At 43.9% G+C, this 19,130-nt stretch overlaps 1 protein-coding gene across 3 annotated transcripts in view; it reads right to left on the bottom strand.

The window, feature by feature from the left end:
- Nucleotides 1-210: 210 nt before the first annotated feature.
- The window catches only part of dohh (deoxyhypusine hydroxylase/monooxygenase), a 31,516-nt gene continuing 12,596 nt past the window's right edge, over nt 211-19,130 (bottom strand). Inside the window, exons 4-5 of one of the 3 annotated variants that reach the window (XM_063032602.1) lie at nt 17,180-17,301; nt 211-565 (exon numbers count right to left, since the gene is read on the bottom strand). In XM_063032602.1, coding sequence (XP_062888672.1) covers nt 383-565; nt 17,180-17,301 — 305 coding nt within the window. In that variant the 3' untranslated portion in view covers nt 211-382. Of the gene's footprint in view, nt 566-8,086; nt 8,131-14,647; nt 17,302-19,130 lie in introns of those variants that run through there. The other 2 variants (XM_063032603.1, XM_063032601.1) reach the window with 2 other exon arrangements.

Raw genomic sequence — 19,130 nt, 5'->3', positions numbered from 1 at the left:
CTCTCACCAATCCCAACATCCTTTGCTCCCACTGTACTGCTGCCACAAGGCAATGAACTTCATGACATCGGTCAGTGATAATAAACATTATTCGGATTCTTAGTCTGATTCATTATAATTGTATGGGAAGTAAAGGCCAAAACCTGAACTATTCAATTCCATTTACCAAGCTGAGTCAGGAGACAGAAATATAAGAAAAGGGATTTAATTTTGTTTATTCAGCGAAGTATCATTTGATTTCACAAGTATTCAGAATTAGCTACACATGACAGTGCATAACAATAATAGTGTTCACAAATCTTTGTCTCGTGTTGGAACATACTGCAAGTTTTCACAAGATTGTAAGGTGTCATTGTCATAGCTCCCCTCCATCTCACTAACATCAGCAGCTGGGGTGCATACTGGAAAGGTTAGCAGGTCTCATGGCTCGGTGTAATACGGATTTCAGGAATACCAGCTGCAACGTTGACTTGTTCTTCTGTTTCTTCAGCCTGCACCTCAGAATCTTCATTGCAGCTCTCCACCTTCCACTCCTCTGCATCAGGACTTGGCCCAAGGACACAATCTGTGATGAGAGATAAATACAACTGTTAAAATTAGCATCATTCTATCTGCCCTCAGTCCCACGCACCAGCTTCAGGAGCAGTTATTACCCTACAAACATCAAGCTCCTGAACCAGTATGGATAACTTCAATTACCACAACACTGAATAATTCCATAATCTACACACTCCACTTTTAAAGACTACAACTGGGGCTCTCAGTATTACAACTCTTTACAACTCATATTAGTCCATAAGACCATAGGATATAGGAGCAAAATTAGGCTCTTTGGCCCATCAAGACTGCTTCACCTTTCATCATGGCTGATCCATTTCCCTCTCAACCCCATTCTCCTGCCTCCTCCATAATCTTCACACCCTGACTAATCAAGAACCCATCAACCTCCATCTTAAATGCACCCAGTATTTTTTATTTGCATAATTTGTCGTACTTTCATATTGGTTGTTTGTCTTTGTTTATACCACTACTTCCTTAGAAGTTTGCTGAGATTAGGCATGACATCTAAAACTTTGCCAGACTTCTATCGATGTGCAGTGGAAAATGTACTGACTGGCTGCATCATGGCCTGGAATGGAAAAACAAATGCCTTGGATTGGAAAATCCTACAGAATGTAGTGGATTTGGCCCTGCCATCATGGGTAATGCCCTCCCAACCATTGAGAACATCTACATGAAATGCTGTCAAAGGTTGTCATTGTCGTGGCTATCCCTCGAGGTCGAGGATGATGGTCTTCATTCTGAAGAAGTGGCCCACAGAGTGAAGACTCCTGTGCGTGTACCAAGAAGCACACGATACTTCACAAATCAACCAACTCATTCCAATGGCATGCAAACCACGACGACTGGAGCTGAAGGATTTGTCGCAGCCTCCGCCTTCACAGCCGTTGAGTTCGAAGTAACTTCGTCCGCCTGTCCCACCGTTGAGGTCTTGGTTGGATTGTTCTCTGTCTTTGATATACAGAGGCTAGAACCCAAGATGGAGCTGACAAATTTTACATCTTTTAGTAGCTTCTTTCAGCACCCTCCCCCTACCAGACAGTGATGCAGCCTGTCAGAATGTTCTCCACAGTACATCTATAGAAGTTCTCGAGTGTTTTAGGTGACAAAGCAAATCTCTTCAAACTCCTCATGAAATATAGCCACTATCTTGCCTTCTTTATAGCTGCATCGATATGTTAGGACCAGGTTAGATCCTCAGAGATCTTGACACCCAAGAACTTGAAATTGCTCACTCTCTCCACTACTGATCCCTCTATGAGGATTGGTTCATGTTCCCTTATCTTACCCTTCCTGAAGTCCACAATCAGCTCTTTCATCTTACTGACATTGAGCGCAAGGCTGTTATAAGGTTTACATATGGTAAAATGCATTGTTTGCACCAATGGCCAACATGCTTCTGGTGCAAACATAGCATGCCCACAACTTACTAGCCCTAACTATACCTCGTTAGACCGTGTGAAAAAACTGGCGTACATGAAGGAAATTCATGCGACCACAGGGAGAACATACCAACTCCTTACAGACAGTGGCAGGAATTGAATTCCTATTGTGATCACTGTTGCTGTAAAGAGTTATGCTAACTGCCGTGGTACCTTGCTGCTCCCTATGAAATGTATAGATGAAATCCACTGTAGTTACTCATCCAGGCTACTCTGATAACAATCCGCCCCCCCCCTTGCACAAGCCACAATAAAGACGTGAGACTGCAGGCACATTGGAACACCATGACCTGGGCCTTCCCCTCCAGGCCACACACCATCACTGACCTCTCACCGTCAAGCCTAGAACCACCAACCCACAGTTACTCTTTACTGTTTACCTATGCTGCACACTACATTGGGTGTATGGGGTGTCCAGAGTGGCGTAGTGCCTCTGTTGAAGGGGCTTATTGTGTCCATTCTGGGGAAGCTTGTTCGCCTTTGGCCCGCACCAGACCCTCAGCTCTCACCTGTGGCTCCAAGTAGGTGTTTGCACGTGACAGTGGCCACACCCCAGTACAGCACTTCAACAGGCAGGCTAAACCAGGTGACTGTAGCTGGCGGGCCTCATACCCCAGTGAGATAGGGACATGCCTGACTTAGCATGAAAAGTCAGCTCTGGTGGACTGGGTAGATGAGATCTACAGTGAGATCCAACGGCCGGGAAGGTGATTCTGTAACGCTCCGTGGAGAGCGAAGGGCATGACCGGGCACAGAAGACATCATGGTTATTCACTGCAACCGAGAAAGTCCCCAGTTTGTGATGCTTGTTCGTACCACTGGACCTGGAACTTGAGGCCAAAAGAAAGGAATTGCCCCATTGCCACAGGTTCTCCACTTTACAAACTCTCCTGCACTGGTTTCCTGTCTTTGTTGGAAGCGATGGACAACCACCACATTACATGCATAATGAATTGTATTTTATTAATTTATTTATGGTGATATTTTGGTTTGTGCACTGTATACGATACAAGAATTGTGGGGGCACCATGGTCCAGGGGAAGGTTGTTTCATTTGGTTGTATATACGTACAGTCAGACAACAATAAACTTGAACTGAAGCAGCACCTTTGGCAGGCCAACTTTGGTGGTTTAAAGTTCAAAGTTCAAAGTAAATCTATTATCAAATTACATATATGTCACCCTGAGATTCATTTTCTTGTGGGCATACTCAATAAATCTATAGAATAAGAATCATAATGGAATCAATGAAAGACAGCACCAACTTGAATGTTAAACCAGTGTGCAAATACGAAAAGAAAGAAGTAATAAAAATAAATAAATAAGCAGTAAATATCGAGAACATGAGATGAAGAGTCCTTGAAATTCAGTCCGTAGGTTCTGGGAACATTTCAGTAACGGGGCAAGTGAAACTGAGTGAAATCATCCCCTCTGGTTCAGGAGCCTGACGGCGGAGGGGTGATAACTGTTCCTGAACCTTGTGGCGTGGCAGCAGTGAGAAGAGAGCATGTCCTGGCAGAGGGGGTCCCTGATGATGGATGCTGCTTTCCTGCAACAGTGCTTCATGTAGATGTTCTCGATGGCGGGGAATGCTTTACTCATGATAGACTGAGCTGTATCCACTACTTTTTGTAGGATTTTCCATTCAAGAGCATTGCTGTTTCTATACCAGGCTGTGATGCAGCCAGTCAGTATACTCTCCACCACAGATTTTTAGAAGTTTGTCAAAGTTTTAGATGTCATGTCAGATATTCAAAAACTCCTAAGAAAGTAAAGGAGGTGACTCACCTCCTGCTTTTAGGGATAAACTTACAGCAGGCCTGGCCAGTATCACTCAGGCCCATGTGTGTTTGAATATAAGAAACAGTGAATAATGAACATATTAGGTGCAGTAAACCTTTAACAAAAGTTTCAATTGCCACAGTTTAACTTATAAATTTCTACATAATTTTTATTCCTTTCGACTATGACATCCGGATGATTTCCCACTGAGAGACTTGGGTTGACTGACTTAATAAGTGTATTCCCCCCACCCCACACTTCTTTTGTCATTTGCAACTCTTCATTCATTCAGTGAAACTTCCTTTCCAAAATAAAACAAAGACAATGGCCAGAGTCCACAGTGATTGTCCAACCTGCCTTTCCCATCAATTTAAACTGCGCACAAAAGGTTGTCACCCTCTACCTCGTTGGCAGGTTAAGTATATTTCACAATCATACACAATCACATTTCCTTTTCCGGTTTCTGATACGGACAGTGTGGCGACATGGAGCTCACGATGATTTGTGAGCAGATTTTGTTATTGTATAGTGCTATCAAGCCGTTGTTGACTCATGTCAATCCTGTGGATAGTGTAGTTGTCCATAGGGTTTTTGTGGCAAGATACAGAAGTAGATTGCCAGGCCATTCTTCGCCAACATACTGCTGCTGCCCAGGCTGGGACCCGGCCAGATTCGAACTGAGGACCATTCGCCTCAAAATCCAGGGCTGATGCCACCACACCACCGGCCAGCCCTAATCTTAGAGCCACAGATCTTAGAACTGCCTTATTTACTTTTCTTTTGTTTAAGAAGTTATTGATTCACTATGTCGAATTCCAAAGCAGCAAAAGCTGTGAAGTGCAAAAATGCAGAATGCTTAATGAAACAGTAGGAAATGCTACACCGAAAGCTGATGAGGTCAGGAATGCACAGCGACGAGAAGTATTTATGTACAATACAGAAACTGGTGCTACCCGCGTGCTTTGTTGCAATGCAAAAGTTGCTGGAGAACTTACGAGTGGGAAGAAGTGGAGTGATACTCAGAAACTTAACTTTTGAAAACGTCATTTAGCAAGCAAATCACATATGGACAGTGGCTAAAAGCTCCAGTGAGAAAATCCCGCTACAGGCCCGTTCTGTATGTTTTGTGAGAGAGCAGATGAATGAGAGTGAAAACAATAAAACAGTACAAGCCAGAGGAGATCAAAGTTTCTTATTGATAGTTATTATACACAATGGGCGACAAACTGAACTTGGTAGTTTATTGGACTTAGAATAGCTTCAGCTTTACTTCCACTTCAAAATTCAGTGCGCACTTGTTGTCATCACTGGGCAAGAAGATGCACAGCACAAGAATTTTGCGCACAATGGTCGTTACAAATTAGAGGGAACAGTGCATTGACCCATGACCGCTTGCACTTGCTCCGACGTTCCAAAGGCATGCAGGTTAATGGGTCACATCGATGTGAATGGATGGCACAGAAAGGCCCTCCAAATAAAATTAAAATAATTTATAATTGGAGGTATCTTACCTGCAAAGTCGTGAAATAAGTCCTTGATTAGGTGCCCGACAATGGCATATGCGACTGAGACAACAATCAGGCCTGCCAGAAGCAAGTAGAGAAGATATTTCGGAATGTGAATTGCATCTCTTGACGGTGGTTTGTAGTCTTTGTACATAACTGCCTCTCCAGATGTGTACTGGAAGGGATATTCTGCATAGTCTGGCATATTAGTCATACTTTTAACTTGATCTGTGTATAAACAGTGCTCGCATGTCTGGAGGTCCTCCTTCCAGCTGCCTAATGAATTACAGAAAGGCTGCATTGCTAAATACATAGTGTGCAGATTAACCCCAGCTGACACATTTTATTAAATGATATCCTTTATCCGCTCCTGCTCTTAATCCTCTAAAACCTCCATTCCTTCATGCCATTGAATGGGATCATGGATATGAACCTTTACTGACCACACCATGCAGGACATGCCCTTTTCCCACATCGGACAGGAGGTACATAAGCCTGAAGACACACACTCAACATTTTAGAACAGCTTCATGAACTAGATGGGCTGAAGGGCCTGTTTCTGTGCTGTACCTCTCAATTAAAAAAAGAGGATTGGCGATGTGGAAGCAAGAGTCAGTGTTTTTTTACCATTCTCCGTCAGATTTCTGAACATACAGTGAACCATTGATCATTACCTCATTATTTTTTCCTAATGAAGAATCTCAGCTGAAACATCAAATCTTTGTTCCTTTCTGAACTTCAGTGTTAAACCAGTGTGCAAATACGAAAAGAAAGAAATAATAAAAATAAATAAATAAGCAGTAAATATCGAGAACATGAGATGAAGAGTCCTTGAAATTCAGTCCATAGGTTCTGGGAACATTTCAGTAACGGGGCAAGTGAAACTGAGTGAAATCATCCCCTCTGGTTCAGGAGCCTGACGGCGGAGGGGTGATAACTGTTCCTGAACCTTGTGGCGTGGCAACAGTGAGAAGAGAGCATGTCCTGGCAGAGGGGGTCCCTGATGATGGATGCTGCTTTCCTGCAACAGTGCTTCATGTAGATGTTCTCGATGGCGGGGAATGCTTTACTCATGATAGACTGAGCTGTATCCACTACTTTTTGTAGGATTTTCCATTCAAGAGCATTGCTGTTTCTATACCAGGCTGTGATGCAGCCAGTCAGTATACTCTCCACCACAGAATTTTAGAAGTTTGTCAAAGTTTTAGATGTCATGTCAGATATTCAAAAACTCCTAAGAAAGTAAAGGAGGTGACTCACCTCCTGCTTTTAGGGATAAACTTACAGCAGGCCTGGCCAGTATCACTCAGGCCCATGTGTGTTTGAATATAAGAAACAGTGAATAATGAACATATTAGGTGCAGTAAACCTTTAACAAAAGTTTCAATTGCCACAGTTTAACTTATAGATTTCTGCATAAATTTTTATTCCTTTCGACTATGACATCCGGATGATTTCCCACTGAGAGACTTGGGTTGACTGACTTAATAAGTGTATTCCCCCCACCCCACACTTCTTTTGTCATTTGTAACTCTCCATTCATTCAGTGAAACTTCCTTTCCAAAATAAAACAAAGACAATGGCCAGAGTCCACAGTGATTGTCCAACCTGCCTTTCCCATCAATTTAAACTGCGCACAAAAGGTTGTCACCCTCTACCTCGTTGGCAGGTTAAGTATATTTCACAATCATACACAATCACATTTCCTTTTCCGGTTTCTGATACGGACAGTGTGGCGACATGGAGCTCACGATGATTTGTGAGCAGATTTTGTTATTGTATAGTGCTATCAAGCCGTTGTTGACTCATGTCAATCCTGTGGATAGTGTAGTTGTCCATAGGGTTTTTGTGGCAAGATATGGAAGTAGATTGCCAGGCTGCCATTCTTCGCCAACATACTGCTGCTGCCCAGGCTGGGACCCGGCCAGATTCGAACTGAGGACCATTCGCCTCAAAATCCAGGGCTGATGCCACCACACCACCGGCCAGCCCTAATCTTAGAGCCACAGATCTTAGAACTGCCTTATTTACTTTTCTTTTGTTTAAGAAGTTATTGATTCACTATGTCGAATTCCAAAGCAGCAAAAGCTGTGAAGTGCAAAAATGCAGAATGCTTAATGAAACAGTAGGAAATGCTACACCGAAAGCTGATGAGGTCAGGAATGCACAGCGACGAGAAGTATTTATGTACAATACAGAAACTGGTGCTACCCGCGTGCTTTGTTGCAATGCAAAAGTTGCTGGAGAACTTACGAGTGGGAAGAAGTGGAGTGATACTCAGAAACTTAACTTTTGAAAACGTCATTTAGCAAGCAAATCACATATGGACAGTGGCTAAAAGCTCCAGTGAGAAAATCCCGCTACAGGCCCGTTCTGTATGTTTTGTGAGAGAGCAGATGAATGAGAGTGAAAACAATAAAACAGTACAAGCCAGAGGAGATCAAAGTTTCTTATTGATAGTTATTATACACAATGGGCGACAAACTGGACTTGGTAGTTTATTGGACTTAGAATAGCTTCAGCTTTACTTCCACTTCAAAATTCAGTGCGCACTTGTTGTCATCACTGGGCAAGAAGATGCACAGCACAAGAATTTTGCGCACAATGGTCGTTACAAATTAGAGGGAACAGTGCATTGACCCATGACCGCTTGCACTTGCTCCGACGTTCCAAAGGCATGCAGGTTAATGGGTCACATCGATGTGAATGGATGGCACAGAAAGGCCCTCCAAATAAAATTAAAATAATTTATAATTGGAGGTATCTTACCTGCAAAGTCGTGAAATAAGTCCTTGATTAGGTGCCCGACAATGGCATATGCGACTGAGACAACAATCAGGCCTGCCAGAAGCAAGTAGAGAAGATATTTCGGAATGTGAATTGCATCTCTTGACGGTGGTTTGTAGTCTTTGTACATAACTGCCTCTCCAGATGTGTACTGGAAGGGATATTCTGCATAGTCTGGCATATTAGTCATACTTTTAACTTGATCTGTGTATAAACAGTGCTCGCATGTCTGGAGGTCCTCCTTCCAGCTGCCTAATGAATTACAGAAAGGCTGCATTGCTAAATACATAGTGTGCAGATTAACCCCAGCTGACACATTTTATTAAATGATATCCTTTATCCGCTCCTGCTCTTAATCCTCTAAAACCTCCATTCCTTCATGCCATTGAATGGGATCATGGATATGAACCTTTACTGACCACACCATGCAGGACATGCCCTTTTCCCACATCGGACAGGAGGTCCATAAGCCTGAAGACACACGCTCAACATTTTAGAACAGCTTCATGAACTAGATGGGCTGAAGGGCCTGTTTCTGTGCTGTACCTCTCAATTAAAAAAATAGAGGATTGGCGATGTGGAAGCAAGAGTCAGTGTTTTTTTTTTCCATTCTCCGTCAGATTTCTGAACATACAGTGAACCATTGATCATTACCTCATTATTTTTTCCTAATGAAGAATCTCAGCTGAAACATCAAATCTTTATTCCTTTCTGAAGATGTTGCCTGACCTGCTGAGTTCCTTCAGCATTTTGCATGTTATTAATTTTGTTCTCTTTTTTAAAGTTCAAAGCTCAAAGTACATTTATTATCAAAGTATGAAAGCCGTATACAAACTTGAGATTCTTCTTCTTGCAAGCAGCCACAAAATAAAGAAGCACAATGGAATTCACCAAAAAAGCCACAAAGATAATTAAGCATCCACAGTTCAAAGTTCAAAGTGCATACATGTCACCATATACAATCCTGGCATTAATTTTCCTGCAGTGATACTCAGTAAAATCAATAGAATAGAACTATAACAGGATGAATGAAAGATCAACCAGAATGTAGAAGTCAACAAACTGTGTAAATGCAAATATAAATAGCAATAAGTAACAAGGACATGAGATAACAAGATAGAGAGTTCTTAAAGTGAGATGCCAATGGATGGGCAAGTGAGTATAGTTATGCCCCTTTGTTCAAGACCCTGATGGCTGAGGGGTAGTAACTGTTTCTGAACCTGGTGGTGTGAGTCCTGAGCCTCCTGTACCTTCTTCCTGATAGCAGAAGTGAGAAAAGAGCGTGACCTGGGTGGTGGGGATCTCTGATGATGGATGCTGCTTTTCTATGACAGTGTTTCAAGTGGATGTGCTCAATGGTTGGGAGGGCTTTACCTATGATGGACTGGGACAAATCCACTACCTTCTGTAGGATTTTCCATTCGAAGGTATTGGCGTTTCCATACCAGGCTGTGATGCAGCCACTACACTTCTTTTGAGGTTTGTCAGTGTTTTAGACGTCATGCTGAATCTTTGTGAACTCCTAAGGAAGTAAAAGTGCTGTCATGCTTTCTTCGCAATTGCACTTACTTGTTGGGTCCGGGACAGGTCCTCTGAAATAGAAACACCTGGGAATTTAAAGTTTTTAACATAGTCATAGTCACACTTTATTGATCCCAGGGGGAAATTGGTTTTCGTTACAGTTGCACCATAAATAATAAATAGTAATAAAACCATAAATAGTTAAATAGTAATATGTAAATTATGCCAGTAAATTATGAAATAAGTCCAGGACCAGCCTATTGGCTCAGGGTGTCTGACCCCCCAAGGGAGGAGTTGTAAAGTTTGATGGCCACAGGCAGGAATGACTTCCTATGATGCTCTGTGCTGCATCTCGGTGGAATGAGTCTCTGGCTGAATGTACTCCTGTGCCCACCCAGTACATTATGTAGTGGATGGGAGACATTGACCAAGATGGCATGCTACTTAGACAGCATCCTCTTTTCAGACACCACCGTCAGAGAGTCCAGTTCCATCCCCACAACATCACTGGCCTTACGAATGAGTTTGTTGATTCTGTTGGTGTCTGCCATCCTCAGCCTGCTGCCCCAGCACACAACAGCACTGGCCACCAATCTCGTAGAACATCCTCAGCATCGTCCAGCAGATGTTAAAGGACCTCAGTCTCCTCAGGAAATAGAGACGGAAATAACCCTCTCCAATGTGCAATAAAAGAACAAAATTGTGCAAACAGGAGAAAGTAAACAAATAACACACAGAATATGAACTACAGAGACCCTGAAAGTGAGTCAACAGCCACGGAGCCAGTTTAGCAGGACTCGTTAATTTTTGAAATATATTTTTAATTATATTTTATGCATTGCACTGTACCACTGCTTAACTCATTTCAATGTATATCAGTGACAATGAACCTGATCCTGAGTCTACTCTTTTGGTTTTCACCTCTCAAAAGGACAGTAAAATATTTACTCTCAATTCAAGTCGATATCTTTTCATCATCACAGGACTGGAAGGAAAGTCTTGTTGCAGAAAAGGAATGAAGTGACAGGTAACAAAGGGAGAAGATGCCCAAACAGAGGTGGGGGGAGGGGAGGGGACAGAGGCTAGCTAGAAGGTGATAGGTGATGCCAGGTGGGTGGCAAACAAGCAATCTGATAGAACAGGAGAGTGGACCATCGGAGAAAGGGAACAAGGAGGGGACCCAGGGGAGAAGTTATTGGCAGATGAGAAGAGGTAAAAGGCCAGGGTGGGGAATAGATGAAGGGAGGTGAGGAGGGGTGAAATTTGAGGAGGCCGCATTGGGAGCGCCAGACACAATAGACAACCCCAGCAGATTCGCAGGTGAAGTGTTGCCTCTCCTAGAAGGACAAACTACAAGAGAGTGTGTAACAACAGTAATAGTTGATATAAATTTTTACCCATTGTGTATGGAGGCTATTTGGAGGGAAGGGTTAGATTGCTCTTGGTATAGGTTAAATGGTAGGCAAACATTGTGGGCTGAAGGGCCGGCAGTGTACTGTAATGTTCTATATTCTAAGGCGAAGAAGTACTAAAGTCTATTTGGGAAGTTGTACATGGGGTGTCCAGGGAAGAGCAGCATCTCTGGAGAAGGGGCTTGTCATGTCCATTCTAGGGTAGCTCACTTAACCTTGAGTCTCACCGGACACTCAGCTCTCGCCTGTGGCTCCGAGCAGCTGTTCTCACGTGACAGTGCCCACACCTCAGTAGACCACCTCGACTGGCGGGATAAAGCAGGTGAAGGTAGCCAGCAGGCCTCACAACTCAGTGATATGGGGGCATGCCTGTCCTAGCGTGCGAAGTCAACTCCAGCGGATTGGACAGGTGAGGCCTGCAGTGAGATCCAATGGTGAGGAATGTGGTTCTGCAACTTTGTGGAGAGCGAAGGGCATGACAAGGCATAAAAGTAGTCATGGTCATCCACTGCAACCAATGAAGGCCTCTGTTGGGATGACTACTCGTACCACTGGACCCAGACTTCCAAGGTCAAGAGAGTTGAACTGTCCCAGTGCAACAGCTCTTTCACTTTAAAAAAAACTCCCGCACACGTTTCCCATCATCATTGGATATGGCAGACAACCAACATCCTACCCAAGATCCACAAACCTGCCTGTCCAGGTAGACCCATTGTTTCAGCTTGCTCCTGCCCCACCAAACTCATTTCTGCATACCTCAACACTGTTTTATCCCCCCCCCTGTTCAATCCCTTCCTACCTATGTTCGTGACACTTCATGCTCTGAAACTTTTCGATGATTTTAAGTTCCCTGGCCCCCACGGCTTTATTTTCATCATGGATGTCCAGTCCCTATATACTTCCATCTCCCATCAGGAAGGTCTCAAAGCTTTCCGCTTCTTTTTGGATTCCAGACCTAACCAGTTCCCCTCTACCACCACTCTGCTCCGTCTAGTGGAATTAGTCCTTACTCTTAATAATTTCTCCTTTGGCTCCTCCCACTTCCTCCAAACTAAAGGTGTAGCCATGGGCACCCGTATGGGTCCCAGCTATGCCTGCCTTTTTGTTGGCTTTGTGGAACAATCTATGTTCCAAACCTTTTCTGGTATCTGTCCCCCACTTTTCCTTCACTACATTGATGACTGCATTTACACTGCTTCCTGTACACATGCTGACCTCGTTGACTTCATTAACTTTGCCTCCAACTTTCACCCTGCCCTCAAGCTGACTTGGTCCATTTCCGACACCTCCCTCCCCTTTCTAGATCTTTCTGTCTCTCTCTCTGGAGACAGCTTATCTACTGATGTCTACTTTCAACCTGACTCTCACAGCTATCTGGACTATTCCTCTTCTCACCCTGTCTCTTACAAAAATGCCATCCCCTTCTCGCAATTCCTCCGTCTCCGCCGCATCTGCTCTCAGGATGAGGCTTTTCATTCCAGGATGAAGGAGATGTCCTCCTTTTTTAAAGAAAGGGGCTTCCCTTCCTCCACCATCAACTCTGCTCTCAAACGCATCTCCCCCATTTCACGCACATCTGCTCTCACTCCATCCTCCCGCCACCCCACTAGGAATAGGGTTCCCCTTGTCTTCACCTACCACCCCACCAGCCTCCGGGTCTAACATATAATTCTCCGTAACTTCTGCCACCTCCAACTGGATCCCACCACTAAACACACCTTTCCCTCCCCCCTCCCCGCTTTCCACAGGGATTGCTCCCTACACAACTCCCTTGTCCATTCGTTCCCCCCTCCATCCCTCCCCACCAATCTCCCTCCTGGCACTTACCCTTGTAAGCGGAACAAGTGCTACACATGCCCTTACACTTCCTCCCTCACTACCATTCAGGGCCCCAGACAGTCCTTCCAGGTGAGGCAACACTTCACCTGTGAGTCAGCTGGGGTGATATACTGCGTCCGGTGCTCCCGATGCGGCCTTCTGTACATTGGCGAGACCCTACTCAGACTGGAAGATCGTTTCACTGTACACCTATGCTCTGTCCACCAGAGAATGCTGGATCTCCCCGTGGCCACACATTAATTCCACAACCCATTCTCATTCTGATATGTCTATCCACAGCCTCCTCTACTGTAAAGGTGAAGCCACACTCAGGTTGGAGGAACACCACCTTATATTCTGTCTGGGTAGCCTCCAACCTGATGGCATGAACATTGACTTCTCTAACTTCCACTAATGCCCCCCCCCTCCCCCTCATACCCCATCCGTTTATTTATTTATACACATTCTTTTTCTCCCTCTCACTATATCCCTTGCGCATCCTCTGGGCTCCCCCCCCCCTTTCTTTCTCCCTAGGCCTCCTGTCCCATGATCCCCTCATATCCCTTTTGTCAATCAACTGTCCAGCTCTTGGCTCCATCCCTCCCTCTCCTGTCTCCTATCATTTCGGATCTCCCCCTCCCCCTCAAATCTCTTACTATCTCTTTTCAGTTAGTCCTGACGAAGGGTCTTGCCCCGAAACATCGACTGTACCTTTTCCTAGAGATGCTGCCTGGCCTGCTGCGTTCACCAGCAACTTTGATGTGTGTTGCCAATATATTTAGTATTCACCTTTGTATATTGACTAATTCACATCGATGTGCACAACACTTAATGATCTTTGTATCAGACACCTTTAATGACTGTGCCCATAGCTTTAAGATGGATAAACAGCGATGATTTGTAGTCAACTCATAAGACATCTCTAGATACACTTTGAATTTCAAGCAGTAATGCATGTGTTCCACACTTCTATACACAAGATGTTCAACTGCAAGATTGTGAGGATTGCTGACAGAATCATCATTTCTCTCTCTCTCCCACCACACATCCAGGACATCTACCAGAAATGCTGCATTTCCAACAACTTCTCCCAGGCTGTGAGACTTCTGAACACCCAACTACCACCCAGTAGACATTACGTATGACAGCACCAGTAGCAGTATGTTTAACTATATGCCACACACACATTTTGTCAACTTGTACACCGACAGAAATTTTTGTCTGTTAGTATTATTTTAAGTGCTATAGGTTTTGTGCTTTGCACCTTGGTCTGAGGAATCTTTTGTTTAGCTGCTATAACAAACTTGAACTTGAGTCACATGGCATGTGTGTGTACACACACACGTTAACAGGAACATGAAGGGCTTGTGGGAAGAAATTAAGCTCCATCCTTTCCACAGTACAACTTGATTACTTTCTTAGCTCCACTAAGCTTGCATTGATCTAAACATTTCTGATTGCAGTCATACCTGGCACCAGGCTTACTTCTCTAAATGCCATCCATTTATACTTTTATTGATTGAAGTAACCAAAGCATTGAATTCAAGACTCAAGATACTCATGTTGCAGCTTTACATTCTCTGGGGATACACATTGGAAGTATTATTCAATTGTGGTTGCCCTAATATTGTAAGAAGGCAGAGGCTCTAAAGAAGGTACTGAGATTAGAGTATGTGGAATAAGGAGAAGGTGGACCCAATGGAGTTGTTTTCTATAAAGTGGGAGAGGCTGCAGGGAGACCTTACAGATGTTTATCAGGTTATGAGAGGCATAGATAGACAGTATCTTTTTCCAAGGGTTAATACTAGAAGGAATGGATCTGTGTTGGGTGGGGGTGGGGAGTGATGGCAAGCTTCATATTTTAGAGTGATAGCTACCTGGAATGCACTGCCAGGCAAATACCATTCAGATTTTTAAAAGTATCTTAGACAGACATGAATTTGCAGAGAAGAGGAAGATGGACATTATGTAGGCAGAAGTCAATAGTTTAGTTAGGCATTTAATTAGTTGAAATGCTTTGCCTCAATGCTGCACGTACCTATGTCCTGTTTCATACATATTTGAAGCAGTGGCAACATGCACCTTAATATGGTTCCTTAAGGTTGTTATAGCCAAGGGTGGTAGTGGGGACAAGCTCCCATTACCTAATAAATGCTCCCAATGGTGTGTGCCTCAAATAGCCTTTGACAACCAAGTCCAGGTCCTGGCCTGGTGGAACAGTTTCTACTGACAGGACAAGGGGGATTACTGGTGTCTTAAAACCAGTCGCTTTGGGGAGATGGGCTTGTCAGCCATAGTTGGCAGCTCATCTAGAAGGAAAACTCTGATCTCAAACCTCTGCTGCCTTGTGGCTGTACCCTCTCATGGGGAAGGGTTCGGGAGTAAACCTCAAGGTTAAAATCCAGAGCTGGAATCCCTAAAGCAGTCCTGCACTGAGTTCAATGCTGACTGGCAACTCCTACGACACTGCTGGTACCAAACCATACCCGGCTACGCCAGTTCTTTGGGTTCATCAGATTTGTGGAGAGGGGTAGCTTGCTACATGGGTAACAGCTTGCTCTCCATATCGTACTGCCCCAGGCTTGCGTATCTAGACAGCTAGGATGCAATATTCATGGTCAACTGACTGACAGGCCTCAGGCTCAGAATACCATACATTCCATAAGTTAACTAGATATCTGTTGCCCAATAAGCAGGCCTTGGCCTGGTGACACGTATTACTAAGATTCAAGCCAATTTCAGATTTTATTTTAACATAGAACACTACAGCACAAGCTCTTCAACCCACAATATCGTGTTGACCGTAACCTACTTTAAGACCAATCTAACCGTTCCCTTTTACCCACCCTCCATTTTTCTATCTGAAGAGTTCTCTGAAAGCCCCAAATGCATCTGCCTCTACCACCACCCCTGATAGGGTGTCCCACGCACTCACTATTCTGTGTAAAGAATTTACCTCTGACATCCCCATTACACATTCCTCCAATCACCTTAAAATTATGCATCCCTGCTATTAACCATTCCCACCCTGAGTGCAGGTCTCTAACTACCCACTCAATGACTTACCTTGCACAAGTCACTTTTCATCCTCCCTTGCTCCAACCTTTCCTAGGATATGTTCTCTAATCTAGGCAGCATCCTGCACCCTCTCTAAAGCTTCCACATCCTTGATATAATGAGGTGGCCAGAAATGAACACAATTTTGAATTCCTTAATAAATTAGACAGAAGATGAAGACCAAGTCTGGTACATCTGACCCGGGTTTAGAGCCTCTTGTACTGGAGCAAGTAACAAGCCAAGAATGTTGTGCTCACTATATCGTGTCCCAACCTCTTCCAACATTCTCCCCCGTTATCTCAGCTTGTGTAGAATCTGCACATTCTCCATCACCTCACAGACCTCACCCAGCTGCTTCACATATGCTGGTGGAATAATCAGTTCCTGTAAGTTGTGCCTAGTCTGGCTGGATGGCAGGGAAGTAGAGTACAAGGTGAATTTAGTAGGGTGGAGATGCATCTCTACCAAAGGTGCTATAAGGCACTCCTCTGTTTTCCTGTAGGCTACTCTTGGACAAGGTATAGTACCTACTTAGCCCCCCGATCAGGGTCAGGGTCACAAGAACCCATGGGAGCAGGTGGTAGGTGATGGATGGTTATATGAGCAGCTGGTGAACACACAAGTCCTAGTAATGTGACCACTGCCACCAGGCAATCGCTGAAGAATATTGATAATAGCTGGGGTTACCTGTCTTGTAAAGATACTGCCCAGAAGGCAGCAATAACAAACCACTTCTGTAAAAAAAATTTTTGCCAAGAACAATGATGGTCATGGAAAGACCATGATCACCCACGTCATATGAAACATAAAGATGACAACAGGGAAGTGATTAGAAATAGACAGAGCCAGAATAGACTTAATGGGTCAAATGTCCTCGATCCATGTTGTAATAGGGCACACAACACATAAATAACGCTCCATGTATTGTTTTAAATTCTACAACATAATTCAGGAACTACATTTGAAAATACATGCCTCAAACTGGAAAAAGTTTAAGTTCTAAGAATTGAGTACTGTACTCATTGCATCAAATCCCAAAAAGCTTCCAACAGTCTTTTAGTGATTAACATAAGTCCCATAAAGATGATGTTAGAGTCTCCAAATCAGCTTCTCTGTAATTTGACCAAGCCATCCGCATACTGAAAGTCAGTACTGTTTTCATATTCAAGCATGTCCAATGCCACCTCACAGCTCTCTTTCACAACACGTTCCTTGTCGCACAAGTACTCTTTCAGTACTTCCATGCACGCTTCTTTGGCAATGGACCCCAAAGCCTCTGCACACTCATGACGTACCATGGGATTTTCATCCATGTTTCGCAATGCTGTTATCAGCGGAGGAATACTGGAATCATGTTGCATCTGACCAAAGACATAGCCAATTTCATGTCGAAATAAGGCACTGCTACACTGTAAACCTAGACAGGAAAATGCATATTCAGTTAGACATCACAAATTATATTTAGAGGATCCCACATGCAAGACCTGGGTATGTCTAAGTCTGGAAACTCATCAAGACTATAAACAATGAACTAATTTCCTACTTCACAGGGGCATCTTTTTCTGAACTGCGTGGAAACAGTTTTCTGGTGTAATTTATGAGGTACAACCACTTATTAATGCGAATACCCAATTGGCAACTCAACACATAAAAGCATGTAGACATATTCACGAGGTTGAGCTGTTGTTCAGACCGAACATCAGAACGGGGAAACGTGATCTAAGTGACTTTGACCATAGTTTGAGCATCTCAGAAACTGCTGATCTGCTGGGATTTTCATGCACAACAGTCTCTACAGTTTACAGAGAATGGTTTGAGAAACCCAAACAAAAAAAAGCACATCTAGCGAGCAGCAGTTCTCTGAGTGAAAACACCCTGTTAATGAGAGAAATCAGGAGGAGGGCCAGACTGGTTCATGCTGACAGGAAGCAGACAGTAACTCAAATAACCACACGTTACAACAGTGGTGTGCAGAGCATCTCTGAACCTAGAAGTGGATGGGCGACAGCACAAGACCACGAACGTATTCTCAGTGGCTACTTTATTAGATACAAGAGGTATTGAATAGTAAATAGCATCTGATGCACAAAAATTGTAGCTAAAAACCATTTAAATTAAAATCCATTGCCTTTATTTGTTATTTTGGGCAGAGAGAGAGCACTAGGTTTCCCCATCCCAAAAAGCCTGAAGACTAATGTTGACTTGAAGTGGATGATTTTTTAGTATGGCAATGAGGTGCCTCCCCTCCTTCTTCCTTTCCAGTTCTGATGAAAGGTCTTGGCCCAAAATGTCAGCAACTGTTTATTCCCTTCCACAGATGCTGCCCGAGTTGCTGAGCTCCTCCAGCATTGTATGGGTGCTGCTCTGGATTTCCTGTCGAATCACTTATGTTTATGAGATGCCTCAGCCACTTTCTAATGGCTACATCATACAGTTTAGAATGGTTTACTTTACAAAGAGCTCAGTCTAGATTTAATATTACAGGTGATATCTTGAATTACTTTTTAATTTAAAAAAATAATCCACTTTCTCCTTGAGCTGGCTTTGCTGTTCAGTAAGAACTTTTTAAAAAGTATTTTAGAGATACAGCGTCGAATAGGCCCTTCAGGGTGTGCTGCCCAGCAACCTCTGACAACCCCAATTTAACCCTAATCCAATCACTGGACAATTTACAATGACCGATTAACCTATCTGGCAGCTCTTTGGACTGTGGGAGGAAAACAGAGGACTCAGAAAACCCACGCACTCCATGCTGAGGATATACAGACACTCCTTACAGAATGGCACTGACATTGAGCTCCGAGCTCCAGAAGACTGAGCTGTAACAGCATCGCTCTGACTGCCATGCCACTGTGGCACCCTTTCAATCCTGGCAAAATGCTTCCATCCAATTGTAAACGCTAGAGATTCTGCAGATGCTGGAAATCTAAAGTGCTGGAGGAACTCAGCAGGTCAGGCAGCATCTATGGAGATGAATAAACTGTCCTCAGGACTGAAAAGGAAGGAAGCAGCAGCCAGAATAAGGTAGGAGAGGGGAAGGAGGACAAGCTGTCAGGTGATGAGGAAGGTGGGTGGGTCGGGGAGGGAGACTGAAGTGAGAAACAGAGGGAATAGCTGGAGAAGGTAAAGCAATATAATAGGAGAGGACAGTGGAGTATTGGAGAAAGGTGGTGGAGCACAGGGAGGTGACAGGCAGAAGAGAAGGTGAGAAGAGAGAGACAGATGAGAAGAGAAGGGGTAATGCTA

The sequence above is a fragment of the Mobula hypostoma genome, chromosome 24 (genome assembly GCF_963921235.1).
Source record: "Mobula hypostoma chromosome 24, sMobHyp1.1, whole genome shotgun sequence".
In the NCBI taxonomy this organism is placed as follows: domain Eukaryota; kingdom Metazoa; phylum Chordata; class Chondrichthyes; order Myliobatiformes; family Myliobatidae; genus Mobula; species Mobula hypostoma.
The sequence above is the reverse complement of the archived record's forward strand: the minus strand, read 5'-3'. Positions and strand labels throughout refer to the sequence as shown.